At 63.6% G+C, this 17,861-nt stretch overlaps 1 protein-coding gene across 26 annotated transcripts in view; it reads left to right on the top strand.

Annotated features, from left to right (window-relative positions):
- Window positions 1-17,861, top strand: part of PHLDB1 (pleckstrin homology like domain family B member 1) — a 22,150-nt gene extending 4,289 nt beyond the window's left edge. For 3 of the 26 annotated variants that reach the window (XM_039721813.1, XM_039721811.1, XM_039721812.1), the window contains 25 exons: window positions 1,491-1,589; window positions 1,990-2,113; window positions 2,181-2,351; window positions 4,122-4,247; window positions 5,549-6,633; window positions 7,333-7,575; window positions 7,649-7,786; window positions 7,912-8,049; window positions 9,885-10,013; window positions 11,213-11,368; window positions 11,482-11,592; window positions 11,707-11,796; window positions 12,301-12,423; window positions 13,152-13,289; window positions 13,705-13,860; window positions 14,250-14,417; window positions 14,706-14,822; window positions 14,902-15,019; window positions 15,228-15,272; window positions 15,670-15,961; window positions 16,066-16,156; window positions 16,229-16,375; window positions 16,480-16,699; window positions 16,775-16,860; window positions 17,221-17,861. In XM_039721813.1, the coding sequence (XP_039577747.1) occupies window positions 1,530-1,589; window positions 1,990-2,113; window positions 2,181-2,351; window positions 4,122-4,247; window positions 5,549-6,633; window positions 7,333-7,575; window positions 7,649-7,786; window positions 7,912-8,049; window positions 9,885-10,013; window positions 11,213-11,368; window positions 11,482-11,592; window positions 11,707-11,796; window positions 12,301-12,423; window positions 13,152-13,289; window positions 13,705-13,860; window positions 14,250-14,417; window positions 14,706-14,822; window positions 14,902-15,019; window positions 15,228-15,272; window positions 15,670-15,961; window positions 16,066-16,156; window positions 16,229-16,375; window positions 16,480-16,699; window positions 16,775-16,860; window positions 17,221-17,361 (4,413 nt within the window). In that variant the 5' untranslated portion in view covers window positions 1,491-1,529 and the 3' untranslated portion in view covers window positions 17,362-17,861. Of the gene's footprint in view, window positions 1-108; window positions 287-1,490; window positions 1,590-1,989; window positions 2,114-2,180; window positions 2,352-4,121; window positions 4,248-5,548; window positions 6,634-7,332; window positions 7,576-7,648; window positions 7,787-7,911; window positions 8,050-9,884; window positions 10,014-11,212; window positions 11,369-11,481; window positions 11,593-11,706; window positions 11,797-12,300; window positions 12,424-13,151; window positions 13,290-13,704; window positions 13,861-14,249; window positions 14,418-14,705; window positions 14,823-14,901; window positions 15,020-15,227; window positions 15,386-15,669; window positions 15,962-16,065; window positions 16,157-16,228; window positions 16,376-16,460; window positions 16,700-16,774; window positions 16,861-17,220 lie in introns of those variants that run through there. The other 23 variants (XM_039721805.1, XM_039721806.1, XR_005628968.1 and 20 more) reach the window with 22 other exon arrangements.

Here is a 17,861-nt window from a genome sequence, read left to right as displayed (position 1 = left end):
AGGTGGACGGGATGGGGGTCCTCCATGGTTCTCACCAGTACAACCATGCTGGGAAGGAGTTAACACCAGCACAAGATCCCACCCTGGCCCCGCTCCCTTCCTCTGCAGCAGCCTGGCCCCTCCTGGCTTTTCCTCCTTCCTGAGCATTGTGACGGGACGTAGGTGTAAGTGAAGGCAGGGGCTCGGCCGGGGTCTCCAGATGCTGGGCAGTGCGGCACCGCAGTGCCCGGGGAACATGGGCACCCTGCCGCGGAGGGCCCCGCTCGGCACCCGGACCAGGTGGCAGGTAAGGAGGGAGAGCAGGGATCCTGCTCGGCAGCCGGCGGGCACCCCGAACTGCTCTCGGGGTACCTCATCTCTAGGCCCCCCTTGCCCCAGCTGAGCTGTCCCCCCCCGCGTGGTGTGGCTGTGGTCCCCACGCAGCCCTTGCTGTGGGGCGGCCAGTCCCGCTGCTGCAGGAGACGCCCGGGTTTCATCCAGGTCCTGGATCCCACGCCTGGTGTTTTCCAGCGTTTCATTTTTTCCAGAGTGTGTAATAGCCGCTCACTCGCCCCCGCAGCTGAGCCCAGAGCGGGACGGGCGGGGGGGTCCCTCCAGGGGCTGGCTGGACAGCCGGCGATGCTGCGAGAGCCGAGCCCGGGGCTCCTCCTGGCGGCCCCGGGACCGGAGCCTCCGAACGGGGACGGAGCACTTCCTATGCGCTCTGCCCGGGAAGGGTTAAGCCACACTCAGCTCGTCCAGGGCGGAAGGGAGGGACGTGGGGAGCAGCAGACGGTAAATTTAGATCCTTGGAGCATCCCGACATGGCGTGAGTGCCGGGTGACGGAAATTGTTCCTCCTCGAGTTGCCTCCCACTCACGCAGAGAATGTGAGGCAGCATGGCCGTGCCATGGGTGGTGGCCCTGCCTGCCTGCCACAGGCCTGAGGGCCACATGGGCCAGGGTATGAAACACTCAGCTATGTGCACAATGAGCTGCTGCTGGACTCTGTGGGAGCAGAGACTGGCTGGACTCTGTGGGATAGAGCTGGGCACTGGCGGCATGGACAGGGGTGCCCAGGCGTTGCTGGGGACAGCCAGACCCTGTGTTTGTGTCTGCTTTTCCAGTGACAGCCATGGGGGTCTGGCTGCTCACAGCTCTTGGTGTTTAAAGCATGCATTTCCAACACCATGCCCCCAGAACTGAGTGCATGTGCAGTTTTCCTTCCCGGACTGTCTTCTCCTGATGGCTGGCACATGCATGGGTCTCCCCAGGTGGATGGGGATGTGTGCCTGGGTAGGATGCATGCCTTGGCAGGCAGGGATGCTCACTGGCTTCAGGCAGCTGCTGACACGATGAAAACAGGAGCTAAGGATGGTAATCCTCTTGGTGGCAAATGCTGGTTTGCAATGGATAGGGTTTGTGCTCGGGCTGCTGCCCGGGACGTGTAGGAAAGATCCATCAAGGCCATGGCCAGCGTGGTCACTCGTGGTCATTCTGTTTCTCTGGCAGCCCGTGTCCAGTACCATCCGCCGTCTCCAAGCAGGCACCATGGAGGCACCTGGCAGGACCCCCACCAGCCCAACCCACAGAGTCCAGACTGTCATCCAGGTGAGCACACAGGATCATAGGACCTGTGCTCTGTGGGAACAGGGGGATGTGGCTGGAGTCCACCTCTGCAGCCAGCCCTGCCACCGGCCTCAGCCGATCCTCTTACGGGATCCCAGCAAAGCCCATTCCGCTAAGTGGCTGCAGCTGGGATCCTCTTAGATGCAGCCCAAGCCCCATGGATCTCCAGCTCCCGTGGCAGCTCGCCTCAGCTTCCCAGGATAGGCAGCACAGGCAGGAGAGCCCTCCCCTCCTGTGTCTTGCTGCTGGACAGTCCTGCTGGCATGTGGCTGTGCCTGGGCATTGATCCTGGCTGTTTTGGAGCAGCTCAGCCAGGTGGGCAGTGCAGGGGACTGGGCTGCAGCTGCAGGAGCTGCGAGCATCCCTCCCTCTCCTCCTACAGAACAGCCCCCTGGACCTGATCGACACGGGCAAGGGGCTGAAAGTGCAGACAGAGAAGCCACATTTGGTGAGCCTGGGCAGCGGGCGGCTCAGCACTGCCATCACACTCCTGCCCCTGGAGGAAGGTGAGTGCCGGGGGTCTCCACGGGCACCCTGGTGACAGAGACACTGAGACGCCCTCTCTGCTGGCAGGGAGGACCACCATTGGCACGGCTGCGACAGACATCGTCCTGCAAGGCCCCGGGCTGGCACCCCAGCACTGCTACATCGAGAACGTGCGAGGGACACTCACCCTGCACCCCTGTGGCAACGCCTGTGCCATCGACGGCGTGCCGCTCCAGCGGCCCACGCACCTCAGCCAAGGTGGGAGCCGGCCGTGGATCACCCGAACCTTTGCCTGTGGAGTTGTGCCGTTGAGTTTTGGGGTGTTGGAGGAGCCATCCAGTAACTGCATGTCCCAGCCAGCATACTCCCGGCCTCCATGCTGGGCGGTGGGAACTGCCAGGTCCTGGCACGGTTGCAGAGCTGGCTTTGCTGCGTGCATCGAGCGAGGTGGGAAGGGAGAGACCCGGGCGGGCTTTGAGGAACAGCGGAGATGCTGAGCCAGCTTTGGGAAGGGAAATGACAGAGGAGAACACCCCAGTGCCCTCCCGAGGGGTGTGTGCCGGGACACCGCCGCTCTGCCTGCGTGGCTCGGGGCTCGCACCCGGCCGGCCCCAGGGCCGCTCCCGGGAGCGCGGACAAAGCCTCAGGCCCTTCCCCGCCCTCCACAGCTGCCGTCTCGCTTCCCGGGGAGGACCCTCGGGCGGGGCGGGCGAGGCCCGGCCCCCGTCCCTCCCCGGGGCGGGCGGCGCTGCCGGGCGGCGGTGCCGCGGCCACGCGTGTCCGCGCCGGGCGGGGCTGGCTCCCGCTGCTCCGCGGGGCACGGAGCCGTCGTGCCCCCGCAGGCGCTGTCCCCGCGGTGCCCCCGCGCCTGCCCCCGTCGCTCTCGGGAAGGGGGGACCCACCCGCGTGGGCGCTGCCGCCGGCTCCCCCCGGGACAATGGGAGCCACGTGGCCGCCGGAGGAGGCTCCGGACCGCGGGGCGCTGCCCGGGCTCGCCGGTGCCGCAGCGGGCGGTGAGGGCCGCGGGGTGCGGGCAGGGGTCAGCCGAGCCGCCCATCCTGCTGTCCCCCGCGCAGGCAGGGACATGGCGGAGCAGGGACAGCATCCGTGCCGGGCCACGGCGGAGTGAGCTGCGGGGCTGTCAGGCCGGTGCTCGTGGTGCGGGTTGGTGGTTAGTCGCTTTGCCGGGGCGACCTGTGGCTCCGCTGGTGCCGGCACGCGGAGAAGGGAGGCACAGGGCAGTGATGCTGCTCTCCGGCCCGGCCCTGCCAGGCTGGGCGTCGGCACTGCTCGCTGGCAGGCAGGATGCCCTCGTTGAGCCGGGGTGAGCAGGACTCCGTCCCGCCCTGTTGCTTAGACAGGAGAAACAGGCCCCTGCGATAGCAGTTAGTCTGTAGTGCCTCTCGCTCTCCTTGCTGCGAGCTGGGCTGACGGGTGCTCCATAAAACGTGTCCCCTCTGGCGAGGGATTTTCAGCAGCGGCTGTTGGTATGGAGCAAGCCTCTCCCCAGCGCCCTGGCAGGCGCTTCAAAGTGGGGTGTGTCGGCAGCAAGCCGCCTTCCAGCTGCCTGATGCTCCCCGCTGCCAGCACATGCCTCCCCATGGCCACGGGCAGCAGGTGAGCGCCCACGGCCGCGCTCCCCTTCCCTTCCTGAGGTGCCTTCCTCCTCGGGCTGCTCACAGCCTTGCCCCGAGAGGGCTGCTGCTTTGGGCCAAGAAGAGACGCTTTGCAAGCAGGGACAGGAGCTGTCTTGTCTGCAGCTGGCAGCCACACAGGCCCTGGCGTGCCGCCAGCTCCCCGCGCCCCCGGCGGGGACCCCAGCTGTGCCTGCGCCGGGGATGCGCTGCCGGCAGCTGCTGCACAGTGACCTGGATTCCAGCCTCCCCCTAAGCCTCTGCTGACAGCAGGAGCCCGCTCCCTTCCCGAGGGCGCATCTTAGGGCCAGCAGTGCCCGACTGCGTCCCTGCATCTCCAGAGCTACTCTGATACTGTCGGCTGGCATCTGAGCCCTCTGTCCTCTCTCCCAAGGGTGCACCATCTGCCTGGGCCAGGCCACCTTCCTCCGCTTCAACCACCCTGCTGAGGCCAAGAGGATTAAGAGCATGATCCCCACGGGGGGCAGAAGCCCATCGGCTCTCTACGGGCTACCAGCAAGTAGGTGATCCCCCTTGTCCCAGGCAGGGCAGATGCTGAAGCGCTCCCTGGCCCATCAGCCCAGTGCTCTCCCAGCCCTGTCCTGTTGCACTCAGGCTCACACCCGGCTGTGGTGTGCCATCCGTCAGCTCAGCCTGCTACCAGTTGCACTGGTATTTGTTAATGATTAATATCACCCCAGAGAGGTTGACTGTGGGGGCACTGAGGCATAGCTTTCACTCCTGCCCAGCCTGGCCATGGCAGAGCCATCGCCCGTCGGAGCCCCCCTGCTGCTTGGAGGCAGTGTTTATGTGCTGGAGTGGCTGTGCTGGGGCTGTGAAGGCCATTCTTCTGGCTGCTGCCCTTCATCTCATGAGCTTATCTTGCTGTGTCTGCCTGTCCGTGGGGCAGTGGGCCAGGTGCCAGTACCATGTCTGGCTCCTGGGGATGTCCAAATCTCCAGCACTGATCCCTGGGCTGGTGGCCCTTATCCCTGCCCCAACCAGCACACCCTGGCACAGGGAGAGGAGCTTGGCTGCCTTCCCGTGCCACGTGTGTGTTGGGAAGGCAGCATGCCTGCAGCTGGGGGGCGGGAGGAGGGACACGGGGAGGTGCTGTGGCCGAGGAGCATCATGCAGCCGTGCAGCATCCCGTGCGGGCCCTGCAGGCTCGCTCTGCCACGCGGGACCGGGTGGGATCTCACTGGCAGGGCTGTGGCACATCTTTCCAGGCCCCAAGGCAGTGCCAGCTGCCTCTGGGGGAGCTGCTGGGTGCCAGGGGGTGACGCAGCCCGGGTGGCACGCTGTCCTGGCCGGGCTCCATGCCTGCTGCCGTTCGCTGTCCCCTGAGTGACAGGCACATCGGGAGCACGGGGCAGCCCGGGCAGGGGCACCCTGGCTGGGGTGTGGAGAGGCTGAGGGCGGCGTGGTGGTGGGTCTGGACGTGCTGCAGGTCAGCAGCCTTTGGCTATTGCACCCTGACCCCTTGCTGGGAAGCCAGAGTGTGCAGGGTGGTGGGTGCCAGTGGGCGGTGAGGGCAGCTGCTCTCCAGAGAGGGGAGCAGGGAGCTGCGAGGCAGGGAGGGCGGCTGTGCTCTCAGGTTTCTGTCTCCTGGGTGATGGGGCTAGCGGGATTCCAGCCTGCTCCCTGCCCCACTCCCCAGCTGGAGTGGGAAGGGTGGCAGCGGGGTGCAGCAGAGAGGGGCTGTGACCCAGCTCTGACTCTGCAAGGCCAGAACGATGCCAAGCTGCCCCGTAGGACCCAGCCCAGGCCGGGGCTGCGGTGGAGTCACACCACACTGATGCCTTCTTTGTTTCCCTGCAGAATCCGAGGCCCTGGTGAATGGGGGCCACCAGCTGTCAGAGCGTGGGTGTCACAGCCACAGCTCCCTTGTCAGCTCCATCGAGAAGGACCTGCAGGACATCATGGACTCACTGGTGCTGGAGGAGTCGGCAGCCCCCGGCGTCCAGAAGCCGCCTGCCTGCGGCCGATCCCCCCTGTCCCCCGTGGTGAACGGGGGTGGGCGCTGCCTCCTGTCCCCCCCACCCAGCCCTGGGGCTGCCTCGGGGGGCTCCAGCTACGAGAACTTCTCTCCCCTGTCCTCCCCAGCCAGCAGCAGTAGCTACACCAGCCCCTCACTCAGCAGCCAAGAGCAAGGCCCAGCCGTGCCGCCCCCTCTCCCGCTCCGCTCCTCCAGCTACAACCACACCGTCCAGCCACCCGCCCTGCCGGCTGGGCCTTCTAGTGAGCCGTGGCCAGCTGAGAGGCTCGGGGACCACCGGGCGGGCAGCCCCCGGCTGACGCCCAGGGCGGCGCCGCGGCCACGGGTGGCCCTGCAGGAGCGGCCCCCCAGCCCCTTCCGGGAGCCGCGGGACTCTCCGGCCCCCGGCCGGCAGCCCCCCGGCAGGGCGGTGCCCGAGCCCCGGCTGCAGCCCCCCGAGAGCCCACGGGTGGCCCGGAGGAACATGGAGAGCATGCGGGAGCTGCCTCCCCTGAGTCCCTCCTTGTCACGCCGGGCTGCCAGCCCCCGGCTGGCCCCTGACACCCCCTCCCCACAGCCCCGGCTGGGCAGGGAAGTGCCTGGCAGTCCCCGTGCCAGGCGCAAGGGCCTGGAGGAGTCGAAAGGTGCTGGGGGTCCTTCACCCCCGCTGCTGTCAGAGAACCCCACGCGCCGGCCCAGTTTCAGCACCTGCCTGAGCCCAGCATACGGGCTGGGCTCCCCAGCTGTGCCCTCGCCCCGGCAGAGCCCCCGCGCCCCCAGGAAGCCTTTGGGGGACCCACGGCTGCCAGTGGGGTCACGGGAGCGCAAGAACAGCATCACTGAGATCAGTGACAACGAGGACGAGCTGCTGGAGTACCATCGGCGGCAGCGGCAGGAGCGGGTCCGGGAGCAGGAGATGGAGCGCCTGGTGAGCCTTGGGGCTGGGAGGGGACACGTTTGAGTGTGGGACACCCTCTTTGCAAATAGCTGTTGTTGTTTGCTGCTTTGAAACCTGGCCTTTGTCTCTTGGGGATTTGCCACAGCTGCCAGGCTGCCGGCTTATCCAGGGGGATTATGGCCAGGAGCAGCATCGGTGCTCAGCAGCTCTCTGGGAATACAAAGCCCCCAAGTTACAGCAGCCTGTGGAGGCTGGTGGGGCTGGCGTGGTCCCATGGCTACTGGCCAAAATGGTGGCACCCCTGCCTTTGCAAAATTCCCCACATCTTGTCCGTCCCCGCCAGGGCCCATTTGCTGCTCGTGGTGCTGTGGCTCTGTGGACATTGCACCTATATTTAGGGCTGGTGGAGTTTTTATGGAACTGGCATCTGCCTGGCTGAGGCTTGCCGAGTGTGTGCCAGTCCTGCAGGCCGGGCCGTGTTTGCTGGGGCCTGACTCACGCCTGGCGCCCTGAGTCACCGCCTGGAAATAGCGGCGGCACTCGCCTGCAGCCAGCCCTCTCCAGCTCCCAGCACATCGTGTGCCTGGCTGGGCTGCGGCGCCGAGCCGGCTGCCCTGTGCTTTGTAATGTTGCCTGCCCATCCCAGTGTGCAGGGTGGCCACCGTTGGCACAGGGTTCTGCGTGCTCCTGCCACAGCGCGTGCTGGATGGGGACTGCTCTTCCTTACAGGAGCGGCAGCGCCTGGAGACCATCCTGAACCTCTGTGCTGAGTACACCAAGACAGACGGCGCTGAGCCTGCTGACGTGCACAGGCTCCTGGCTGGTGACACAGATGCTGGCCACTGGGTGCCCAGGGGTGCCACGGCTCTGGGCCATGCTGCTGAAGAGCTGCAGCAGAGGGAGAGCATGGAGAGGTCGGATGAGGAGAACCTGAAGGAGGAGTGCAGCAGCACTGAGAGTACCCACCACGAGGTAAGGGGACATCGCTGCCATTCTGTTACCGTGCCATGCTGCACCGTGCCATGCCAATCAGCCCTTCCCACAGCACGAGAAGCTGACGGGCCCCCGGGCCAAGGAGGCACAGCGGCTGGAGGAGGAGCGTGCCGGTGTCCTGGGACGCCTGGACCAGCTGAAGGGTCGTGTCAAGGAGCTGGAGCAGCAGCTGCAGGAGACATCGCGAGAGGTGAGGGGTCAGGGGACACCGCTGGGTCCCCTGCTGCTTGCTGCCCTCACCAGTTAGCACTAAATGCTAAGGCTATGAGCTAGATGCAGCTGGAGCAGCAATCCTGACAGGCTTTGGCTGTCCAGGCAGAGATGGAGCGGGCGCTGCTGCAGGGTGAGCGCGAGTCGGAGGTGCTGCGGCTGCGGCAGGAGCAGGAGGCAGCGCAGCAGCTGCAGGAGAAGCTCTCCAGCCTGGACGCCAGCATCCGCAAGGAGCGGGACAAGGTGAGCCCAGTCACAGGTTCCCATCGTCACCGGCTGTGCCATACCCTCCCTGGCACTCACAGCCAGTGCTGCAGTGCCTCATGCTGCAGCATTCCCCTGTGGACATGTTCTCCAGACCCTGGGCTCCCCAGAGGCTTTGGGGAGCAGCCCCTGTGGGGGGATCTGTCTGTCTGTCTGTCTGGGCTTGGTCAAACAGCCCTGCTGGAGGAGAGCACAGCCAATGCTCAGGGAGCATTTCAGCTGCTGCCTGTTGCTCTGGCAGGGAGACTGAGGTGTGAGGCTTTCCTGATGGCTGCTGCCTGCGCGGGCAGTGCTGAAGCAGAGGTCTTGGCTCTCCCTGTTACCTGTCCTCGCTAGGGAACTGCGTCTTGCAGCAAGTCACCTCCTCTGCTGCACCTGTGTGTGTGTGATGGCAGCTGTTGCTGTGGTGTTCGGCTTGCTGGAGGTGCCTGGGAAACCACTGCAGGTGTTTGGCTTGGTGGCTTTGGGAGGGGTCCTGCCCCCCTTCCCTGATGTCACCTGTGGTGCAGTTACTGCCTGAAGGCACCCACGAGCTGTGTGTGTGGCACATTTGTGCCAGCTGCTGGTTGCTGGCTGTCCCACAGCCTTGCAGGCAGTGTGGCATGGCCTCGTCGATGGGAGAGCTGCTGGGATCTGGTTCCCTGCTGCCTGAGGCCATTGTCCCTGGGCAGCCTGTGCCAAGGTCCCACCAGCAGCTCTGTGCCACTGTCATGTGCCATCAGTGTCCCTTGGGGTCTGGCCAGCCCCAGGGCTGTTGGGGTGCCTGTGGCCTGGCAGAGTGGCCATTGGTGCCTCCCAGTGGTGCTCCTACAGCATTTGGGGGTTTTGTTCTGGTTTTGGTCTTCCAGCCCTTTGTAGGCATCTTCTGTAGCCAGGGACAGCTTCATGCAGAGCCAGGAGAGGAGCGCAGGGAAAGCCCTCTCCCAGCCTCTCTGCTGACCTAACCACCCACTTTTCTAACCCATCTGCACCACTCACACTAACAGTGCCTGCTCTGAACTCTGCCGTCACTTCTGACATCTCTGCATGTCCAGGAGCCCCCAAGCAATCCACAGCTCCTCTCTTGGGGCATCTGCCTGTACCAGCCTTGCCTCCCTGGCAGCATGTCCCCTGATAGCCCTTTTCATGATGTCCCATCTCTGTGAGGAGCACAGGGCTCCTTGCAGCAAGCATTTCTCAATGCCAAGCCCCTGTACGGTACTGCCAGACCTGTGGGTGGTTCCCCTGTGCCAGTCCCATGTTCCTGGCCCCATTTTACTGCTCCTGTGGCCAGGCCCCTCATCCCAGGCCCAGGAGTCAGTGTCTGCTCTGCTGCTGACTCGTCCTAGCCTGAGCATCTCTTGCGGGACCACAGCCTCCTGTTTTCACTGCTGCCTGGTGCTGCCCTCTCCTTCTGATGGCTGAGGGTGGCCCATGCCCCAGGCTGCATTCAGGACCTGCAGTTCCCAACTGATAGCAGTTAACAAAGCTGGTTATTGGTTATTGTAATGCAGCCTGTGCAGGATTGGGATGACTTGAACCATACTATCAGCGTTGATCTTTTTGCTGCCTGCAAGTTTGTTCTTGGAAACACAAAGCTGAGGTCAAGGGCTGGCTGTAACTCCTCTAACACTGCTTGGCCAGCTCCCCTGTCTCTTGATCTCTTGATCCCACAGTAGCTGCTATGATGCTCCTTCTCCTGAGCCCCCTCTGTCTCCAGCTGAGCCCCTCTCTAACTCACAGCTTCTGCATGGCGCCCATTTGAGAAGTGTGTCTTCTTTTTTTTCCCCCCGTTTTCTTTTCTTTTTGTTTTGTCTTGTTCTCCCCTGATTCAGGAAAGGGCAAAGGTTGATGCTGAAAGGAAGGAGCTAGAGCACCTCCAGGAGCTTTACCATGAGTCGAAGAGCCACCTTGATAAGTGCCCCGAGTCAATGCGGGAGCAATTGCAGGAGCAGATGCGAAGGGTCAGTGTCTCCCCCCACCCCTCCCGGACCATGGCCCACCTCCCTCCGCTCCAGCTTAGGCCAGCTCTTCCCTGCCAGCCGGGGCTGCACCGGGAGCGTCGCACCCGGGCTGGAGGCGGCTGGCACCGGGCACCACCGTCCTGGTAAGCTTGCCGCTCGCCCGGGCCCGGCTGGGCAGAGCTCCTCGGGACCCGCACGGCTCCTCGGCACCGGGCAGGGCGCCAGCATGGACCCTGCCCAGGAGGGCAGGCTGGGGAGTCCTGGGGGCTGCTGCATCCTCATCTGGCTGCCTCCAGCTGTTTCCTGAGAATGTTTGTTCACACAGTGACGTTGGTCCATGTTACTGCTAGTCCTCAGCATTTTTTTCCTGTTACCTGGTATTTTCTGGAAGTGGTTGACTTTTCCCCAGCCCATGGCTAGTGCCTGCTCAGATAAACCCACATTGCCACAGCCTGCTCCAGCCAGGCACTCGCATTCTGGATGAGGGTGTGGTGTAGAGTGGGCAGGGGGGTGAGGGAGCAGTGTCTGCGTGTGGGAACCCTCAGAGGCACCACATCAGTGCTGTGTCACTGGCTGCCCGTCTCATGGAGCAGGGTGAAACACATCCCCGAGGGCTGCATGGCACAGTGGCTGCCAGGGTGGCACTGGCAGGCCCAGAGCTGAGTGCTGCCACGTGCTGTCGGTGCATGAAGGCTGGAATGACACACAGGAGTTTGTCCAGCATGGTGCTTGTCTGCTGGGGCTTTGCCACCTGCAGGCTTGGTGACACAGTGTGGCTGTTGGTGGTTTCGCTGGCACATGGTGTTTTGTGACCTGTCAGGGCACGGCTTTAGCCCATATGTGGTTCAGCAGGGGCAGCTGGTCTCTAAGGGCTGGCGAAGCCCCTGGCTGTGGCAAGCTCATCTCATGGGGTGGCTGCTCTGTCCTGGCCAGTTCTGGGTGCCTCCATTGCCTTCTTCTGACAGCAGACACTCCTGTCAGTATCTCTCGTGTTTCTGATGCCCAGCAGAAGGCAAAACTGCCTGCCTGCCCACACCGGGCACAGAGGACAGGCTTGGCCACCAGCTCTTCCTCCTGGCCAGCACCAGGAGGATGTGGAGGCATGGCAGGAGGTTTTGCTGTGGGAGCCCTGCCTGCAGGACGCGGAGGTGCCCATCCAGCGGGTCAGACCCACTCACAGTGCTCTTGTGCGTTCAAAGGAGGCAGAGGCCCTGGAGACAGAGGCCAAGCTGTTTGAGGACCTGGAGTTCCAGCAGCTGGAGCGAGAGAGCCACCTGGAAGAGGAGCGTGAGGCGCGAGGCCAGCAGCTGCTGCAGAGCCGGGCCGAGTGCCACCGCAGCATCGCCCGCAGGAAGGTGGGGGTGGCCAGCAGGGGTCCCGGTGCTGGGCTGTGCCGGGGGTCAGGCACGGCCAGGCTGCGTGCCGTGCCTCACCAGCAGCCAGCTCATGTCTGCTGCCTGCTCCCCAGGAGCGCGTGGCTGCCCTGGACGCCCAGGCTGCCCAGATCCGGCTGCAGAGCGCGCAGGAGGCCGAGCGCCTGGCCAGGGAGCGCGGCAGCGTCCTGCAGCTCCTGCAGAAGGTAATGCCCCTTCTGAGGCAGGGCACAAGGGCTGGCAGGGAGAGCTTGGGGGGGTGACTGGCCATGGGGTGGCAGGAGCCATCAGCTGCCTCTGACCTGCCACCCCTTGCGCAGGAGAAGGAGAAGCTCGTGTCTCTGGAGAGGCGATACCAGCTTGTCACAGGTGGCAGGAGCTTCCCAAAAATGTCCTCGGCTCTCCGAGAGGTAAGTGGGTAGGGGAGGCTGTGGTGCTTAGAGCTGCTCTCCTAAGCTGCAGCCATCAGTGAGGATGAGCCCTGTGCACCAGCAGCTTTGCTCTGCAGCAGTTCCTGTGTTCCCAAGTACCTTCTACCAGAGCCAGGTGCTTCCAGCTGCTCAGAGTCTCTCCATGGGCTGCGGAGGCTGGGAGGGAGGAAGGGGAAATGCAACAGAGCAGCACATGGGACAGGATTGCCTAGGGTCCCATCGTTGCTGGAGAGCAAGCGTGGGGATGTCTTGGTGCTGCTCCAGGGACTTTTAGGTGGAAGTGAGTTGTCTCATTACCTTGCTTGTGGCTCTGAATGGGGAGCCAGAACCACGATGCCCTCAGGGGCTGTGGTACTGCCTGACCTGCTGCTGGTAGAAGCACAAGATGTCAGAGTCCCCTCGTGCCTGCCTGCAGTGGGACTCCTGCTGCTGCCACCTTGCTCTCTGTGCCCACCTTGCCTACGTGACTTTACCCTTCAACAGGAGACCCTCCACATCTCTGAACCTTATGAGCTGTTGGAGGGAACTAAGCCCCTGAGCCCCCTGCCAGCAGCAGCTGCCTCCTTAGCTTCTCCTGCCACCTACTCCTACCCCAAGGCACAAGAGGTAACTAACTAGAGGGACTAGCTGCATGTGCTTGCTCACTTACCCCTCCTTGGCAGAGACCCCTTTTGTGGACTGATGTCCCCCCCAGGCAGCAGGGCAGCCCCACAGCAGCATGGCTGGAGCATTTACCATACAGATCTCTGGCAGCTGTGCTCATTAACACTCAGTCCCTGATTCCAGGCGCTCTCCTGAGCCCGCTGGGCAGCCCAGTTCCTGCTGCTGCCCTGTTTTAACCCTGGTGCAGTGGTTTCCCCCTTGCTCACTGCTTGCCATCTGGCTGGGCACCTCCTGACAGCACCCTGTAGGGTCCTGCTAGCATGGCTTTCCCAAAATAAGAGCAAGTCCCCAGCTTTAGCACGTTTGGTTCAGAAAGGATGAGGAAGGGGATTTTAAGTTGGGTCAGCAAGCTCGAGGTGCCTCATCCAGTGCTGCTGCACTAGGGAGGATTTGTGGCCAGTGACCGTGGAAGACCCTGAGGCATCCCTGCCCCTCGTAGGCACTCAGCAAAGCTGCTCTGAAGGCTGAGCAAGATGGGTGCCAGCACACCCAGCCCAGCTTGAGCACCCCAGGGTGCATGGGGACACCAGGGCCAGCAGGGCAGGGCAGGGCTGGGGAGGCAGTGTTGGGGCAGGAATGCACAGGGAGCTTTGCTCCCGCTGTACAGTCAGCGTCACGATGCCAGCACACGGGTCTAACTCTTCTCCTTCTCCCTTGCCGTGGATTTCTAGGAGTACATGAGGCTGTCTGACGTTTTCAGGTTCTGCAGTAATGCACACGGCCCCAGCCTGGACACTAAAGCTTCTGCTGCTGCCCCTGCTGCCGCTCAGCGCTCTTTCTTGCTTGCTGTAGCTCCCACAGCCAACGAGGTACCTGCCCAGAGCATGCTCGGGTCTGCTCCTCGGGTCACCACTGCATCCCAGGCAGGGAGGCAGCTGCCCCTGCGTGCCCTCGGAGCCCACATCTCTGGGGGCAGGACACTTTGGCTGCAGCTGAGTGGGGAGCAGAGGCACCCCAGTCTCCTTGCTGGGGTGCACGTCTTGCCTGCTCTGGGTGCAGTGGCAGGGCGGGAGCAGAGTGGGTGCCCAGCAGCGGGAGGGGCAGCCCTTTGTTTTTGGATCCTGTCCTCAAGAGGAGGATCAGAGCAGGCCTGACCCAGTGCCCAGCACCAACTGCTCTTCCTCCCAGGACAGTGAACCTTCCTGTGGGGGTTGGAGCTGCTCGTTCCTCTGTGCCTGCTTGCCCTCGCTCTTACCCTGGTTCAATCTGCTTCTCTCTGCCCAGTATGTGACCGTGGAGCAGCTCTCGGGTATCCTGGGCAGCCTCCACACCCCTGCTGCTTCCCTGCTGGGCTGTACCCCTCCGGCTCCTTCATCCTCAGGCTGTGCTCCTCCTCTTGCTCCTCTTCCATCTCTCCCTTCTCCCTTCGTCTCTGCAGAGGTTGGTGCCCTGTTTCCCTCCCTTTGGCCCCTTGTACTCTCCCTGGGAGGTGATGGAGATGCACGGGAAGGGGTGAGCTGCAGATGGAGCTGAGCAGCAGCTCGGGCTCTTGACGCCCTGCACACCCTTGGCTGTCCTGCCTGCTGCTCCACTGCCCCCAGGGCAGGGGGTCTTTGTGCTTGATCAGTTTCACATTCTCTTGAGCAGCAAATGGCTCCTACAGCTGCTGGGACTTAGCCTGGGAGTGCACAGGATCCCCAGGGGTCTGCATGTTAAGCTCTGGGGGAGTGGTGCAGGCATAGGCAGGAATGCTTCGACCTCTTCTCTGTGCATCTGTCCCCCCTGCTGCATTTGTCCTTCATCCTTTCTCACGCAGCCTCTCTCTCCAGATGGAGCAGCAGCTGTTGGGAGGACCTGTGTGTCCCCCGGCTCTTGATTTAGAGAAGTGGTACCAGGAGGTTATGGCTGGCTTTGAGACCTCCTCTTCCTCTGTCTCTCCTCCTTCTTCCCCTCCTCCACTTCCAGCTAAAGCTCACTCCTCTCACAAGGCTCTGCAGGTAATCCTGGCTCTCTGCTGCCCAGGCTCAGGCCGCTGGTTGTGGCAAAAGTGGGGCAGTGTGGGGATGTTCCTGTGGACCCTGTACCCTGAGTGCTGCTGGGGCTCTGGCTGCTGCAGCAGGCAAAGGCAGAGCAGACCTGTGGCCTGGGGTGGGCAGTCTCTGCCTCCTTGGGCTGCATCCCTTTGCCCCGATGGCACCAACACAGAGCAGGGTCTGGGGAGCCATCTGTCCAGGGGGACTTCTGCAGTTCCCCCATGTCTCTCTCGTGTGTGTCTCTGTGCTCAGGTCTATCGTGCAAAAGCAGAGGGTGGTGCTGGTGCCCTCACCCCTCGGATGAAGAGTGGGACCCCCTCGTCCTCGCAGCTCAACCTCTCCGTGCTGGAGCGCAGTCCCTCCCCCAAGGTATGGCTGCCAGGGGCACCCAGGCTCCCTGGCCGTGGCTCTCACCTGCCTGGTGCCATCCCCATCCCCATCCTCGCAGCTGACCACCTGCTGTCCTGCCCAGGGCCCCCCAAGCCCGGCGGGCAGCCTGTCCCGCAACCTGGTGGCCACGCTGCAGGACATCGAGACCAAGCGCCAGCTGGCCCTGCAGCAGAAGGGTGAGCTCTGGCTCTTGTCCTGGCTCTGTGGGGTGGTGGGACTCTGGGAGATGCTATCCCCGCTGCCACTCGGGCAATGGAGAAGGGGGCCTGGCCGAGGGTGGTGACAGCAGCAGTGCTCCGGCAGGATGCAGTGCCTCTCTCACAGTCTCTTGCTTTTCCCCCCTCTCTTTCCTCCTGACCCCTCCACCTGATGGCCCATCTGCAGCCAAGCTGCTCCCAGCAGAGCCCTTGCAGCCAGGCAATCTACCAGGTAGAGACGTGGGTTGACTTGGACTGCCTAGAGCAGCCCAGAGGCAGCAGCATGGCTGTTGGCTGGCACCTTCTGCCATACATAAGAGGGGCATGACCAGTCCAGGACCCCAGGTGCATCTCAACATCTGCTTAGAGACAACCCTGTGCATCCCCAGCCTGCTAATGCTTTGCCCTGCTCGTTGCTTACCAGCCTGGCTCATGTGCCCCCTGCTCCTGCCCAGACAGGTTGCAGTGCTTGCCAGAGAGCTGACAGCAGCTCCCACCTCTGCCCCTACCATGCCTTGGTGGTTCCAGCAGTGCCTGTAGTGCCTTCTGCCTGTGCCACCCCTCGCCCACCACGATGTGGCTCTGAACGTGGCACGTTTAACTTGACGCTGCCGTCTTGCCGCGCCCAGGTCGGCAGGTGATTGAGGAGCAGAAGCGGCGGCTGGCAGAGCTGAAGCAGAAAGCAGCTGCCGAGGCACAGTCCCAGTGGGAAGCCCTGCACGGGCAGCCCCCCTTCCCCACTGCCTTCCCCCGGCTCGTGCACCACTCCATCCTCCACCACAGCCGTCCCCATGGCGCTGGGCCCCGCGCCGAGGAGCTGGACCATGCGTACGACACGCTGAGCTTGGAGAGCTCAGACAGCATGGACACCAGCATCTCCATCGGCAACAACTCTGCCTGCTCACCTGACAACATCTCCAGGTAATCCTGGGGCCGGCTCTGTGGCCGGGGGACAGCCTGCTCTGCTGGGATGCTGCCAGCTCAGGGTGCTTCCTGCTGGGGCAGCAGCTGTGGCTGTTCTGCAGTGCCAGCGGGATGGACGCAGGGAAGATCGAGGAGATGGAGAAGATGCTGAAGGAGGCGCACGAGGAGAAGTCGCGGCTGATGGAGTCCCGGGTGAGTGGGGCGCCGCGGCTGGGCGGCAGGCAGGGCTGCAGTGCTGGGGGCTGAGCGCCGTGCCGCCGGCAGGAGCGGGAGATGGAGCTGCGGCAGCAGGCGCTGGAGGACGAGCGCTGGCGGCGGGAGCAGCTGGAACGCCGGCTGCAGGACGAGACCGCGCGGCGGCAGAAGCTGGTGGAGAAGGAGGTCAAGCTGCGGGAGAAGCACTTCTCACAGGTGCGCTGCCATCCTCTGGACTGCGAGGCACGCCCAGCGGGCAGCGGAGGGACGCGGCTCCTGTCGCCACGGGTGGCCTTTGCAGGGCTGTGCTGCTTTTGCAGGCGCGTCCCCTGACACGGTACCTCCCCATCCGCAAGGAGGATTTCAACCTGCGGCTGCACATCGAGTCCTCGGGCCACAGCGTCGACACCTGCTACCACATCATCCTGACGGAGAAGATGTGCAAGGGCTACCTGGTGAAGATGGGCGGGAAGATCAAGTCCTGGAAGAAGCGCTGGTTTGTCTTTGACCGCATGAAGCGCACCCTCTCCTACTTCGTGGGTGAGTCCCGATGCCACCCCCGTCCCCTCCCCGTGCCATCGCCCACGGCCAACAGCAGTTCCCTCTCTCGGGCAGATAAACACGAGACAAAGCTGAAGGGTGTTATCTACTTCCAAGCCATTGAAGAGGTTTACTATGACCACCTCCGCAGCGCTGCAAAGGTGAGAGCTGGGCCCTGCCGCTGCTGGGGTGTGCTGGCAGCCCTGTGGGTGTCCCGTGGGTGTCTGTGTGGGTGACAGCCCTCTGGGTGTCCCGTGGGTGTCTGTGTTGGTGTCCCATGGGTGTCTGTGTGGCTGGCAGCCCTGTGGGTGTCCCGTTCTCTGTCCTGTGTCACGCTGTCTGAGGCAGCAGGGCAGCGCGTGCCAGGGATGCCCCTGGAGTGGTCTGTGGCCCCCGATGGTGCCAGCTTCAGGCCACCAAGGGCAGGACCCCAGTGCTGTGCTTTGTGGGGGACCAGGAGGGGTTTGCTGCTGCTCAGAGGGGAGCAGAGTGCTGATTCCTGATTTCATCCTCCCCTGCAGAGCCCCAACCCTGCGCTCACTTTCTGTGTCAAGACCCACGACCGACTCTACTTCATGGTGGCCCCGTCAGCCGAGGCCATGCGCATCTGGATGGACGTCATTGTCACCGGGGCCGAGGGCTACACGCAGTTCATGAACTGAGGGCGGTGCTGTGCACCCCAGACCCACCAGCTGCACGGACTTCTGAGCATCCCAGCAGCCAGGGGCTCCCGAGGGGACCACGGTCCCTGCACTGCCTCATGCCAAGGGCCCTGCACTGCCTCACGCCAAGCTCGTGCACCTGCACTGGGCACAGCTGCGTGGCCCTGAGTGTTGCCTGCCCAGCCAAGGGAATAAGTTGGGGTTTTTTTATGTTGACTTTCTAGAAACAAACTTTATTGGAACAATATCAAAGTGCTGAAATGTAAAAAGCTGCCAAAGAGCTGGTGGGGCCCGAGCCCTGTGCCTTGGGGCGGTGCTGGCTGTGGGGCTGATGCTGGTGGTCGGTGCCGTGGTGCTCCAGGGAAGGAGAGGCCAGGGGCTGCCAGCACAGCCCGCTGCGCTAGACCCAGACCCCTTTTGTAAAGCGTTTGTACTGTCGGAGCGCTGTCCCCCCGCGCTGGGGGCGGCGCTGACTGCCCGGTCATAAAGCATTTCATCAA

Source organism: Passer montanus, unplaced genomic scaffold (assembly GCF_014805655.1).
Source record: "Passer montanus isolate IOZ18808 unplaced genomic scaffold, ASM1480565v1 scaffold47, whole genome shotgun sequence".
Classification (NCBI taxonomy): domain Eukaryota; kingdom Metazoa; phylum Chordata; class Aves; order Passeriformes; family Passeridae; genus Passer; species Passer montanus.
This window is presented reverse-complemented; position numbering and strand designations above follow the sequence as displayed.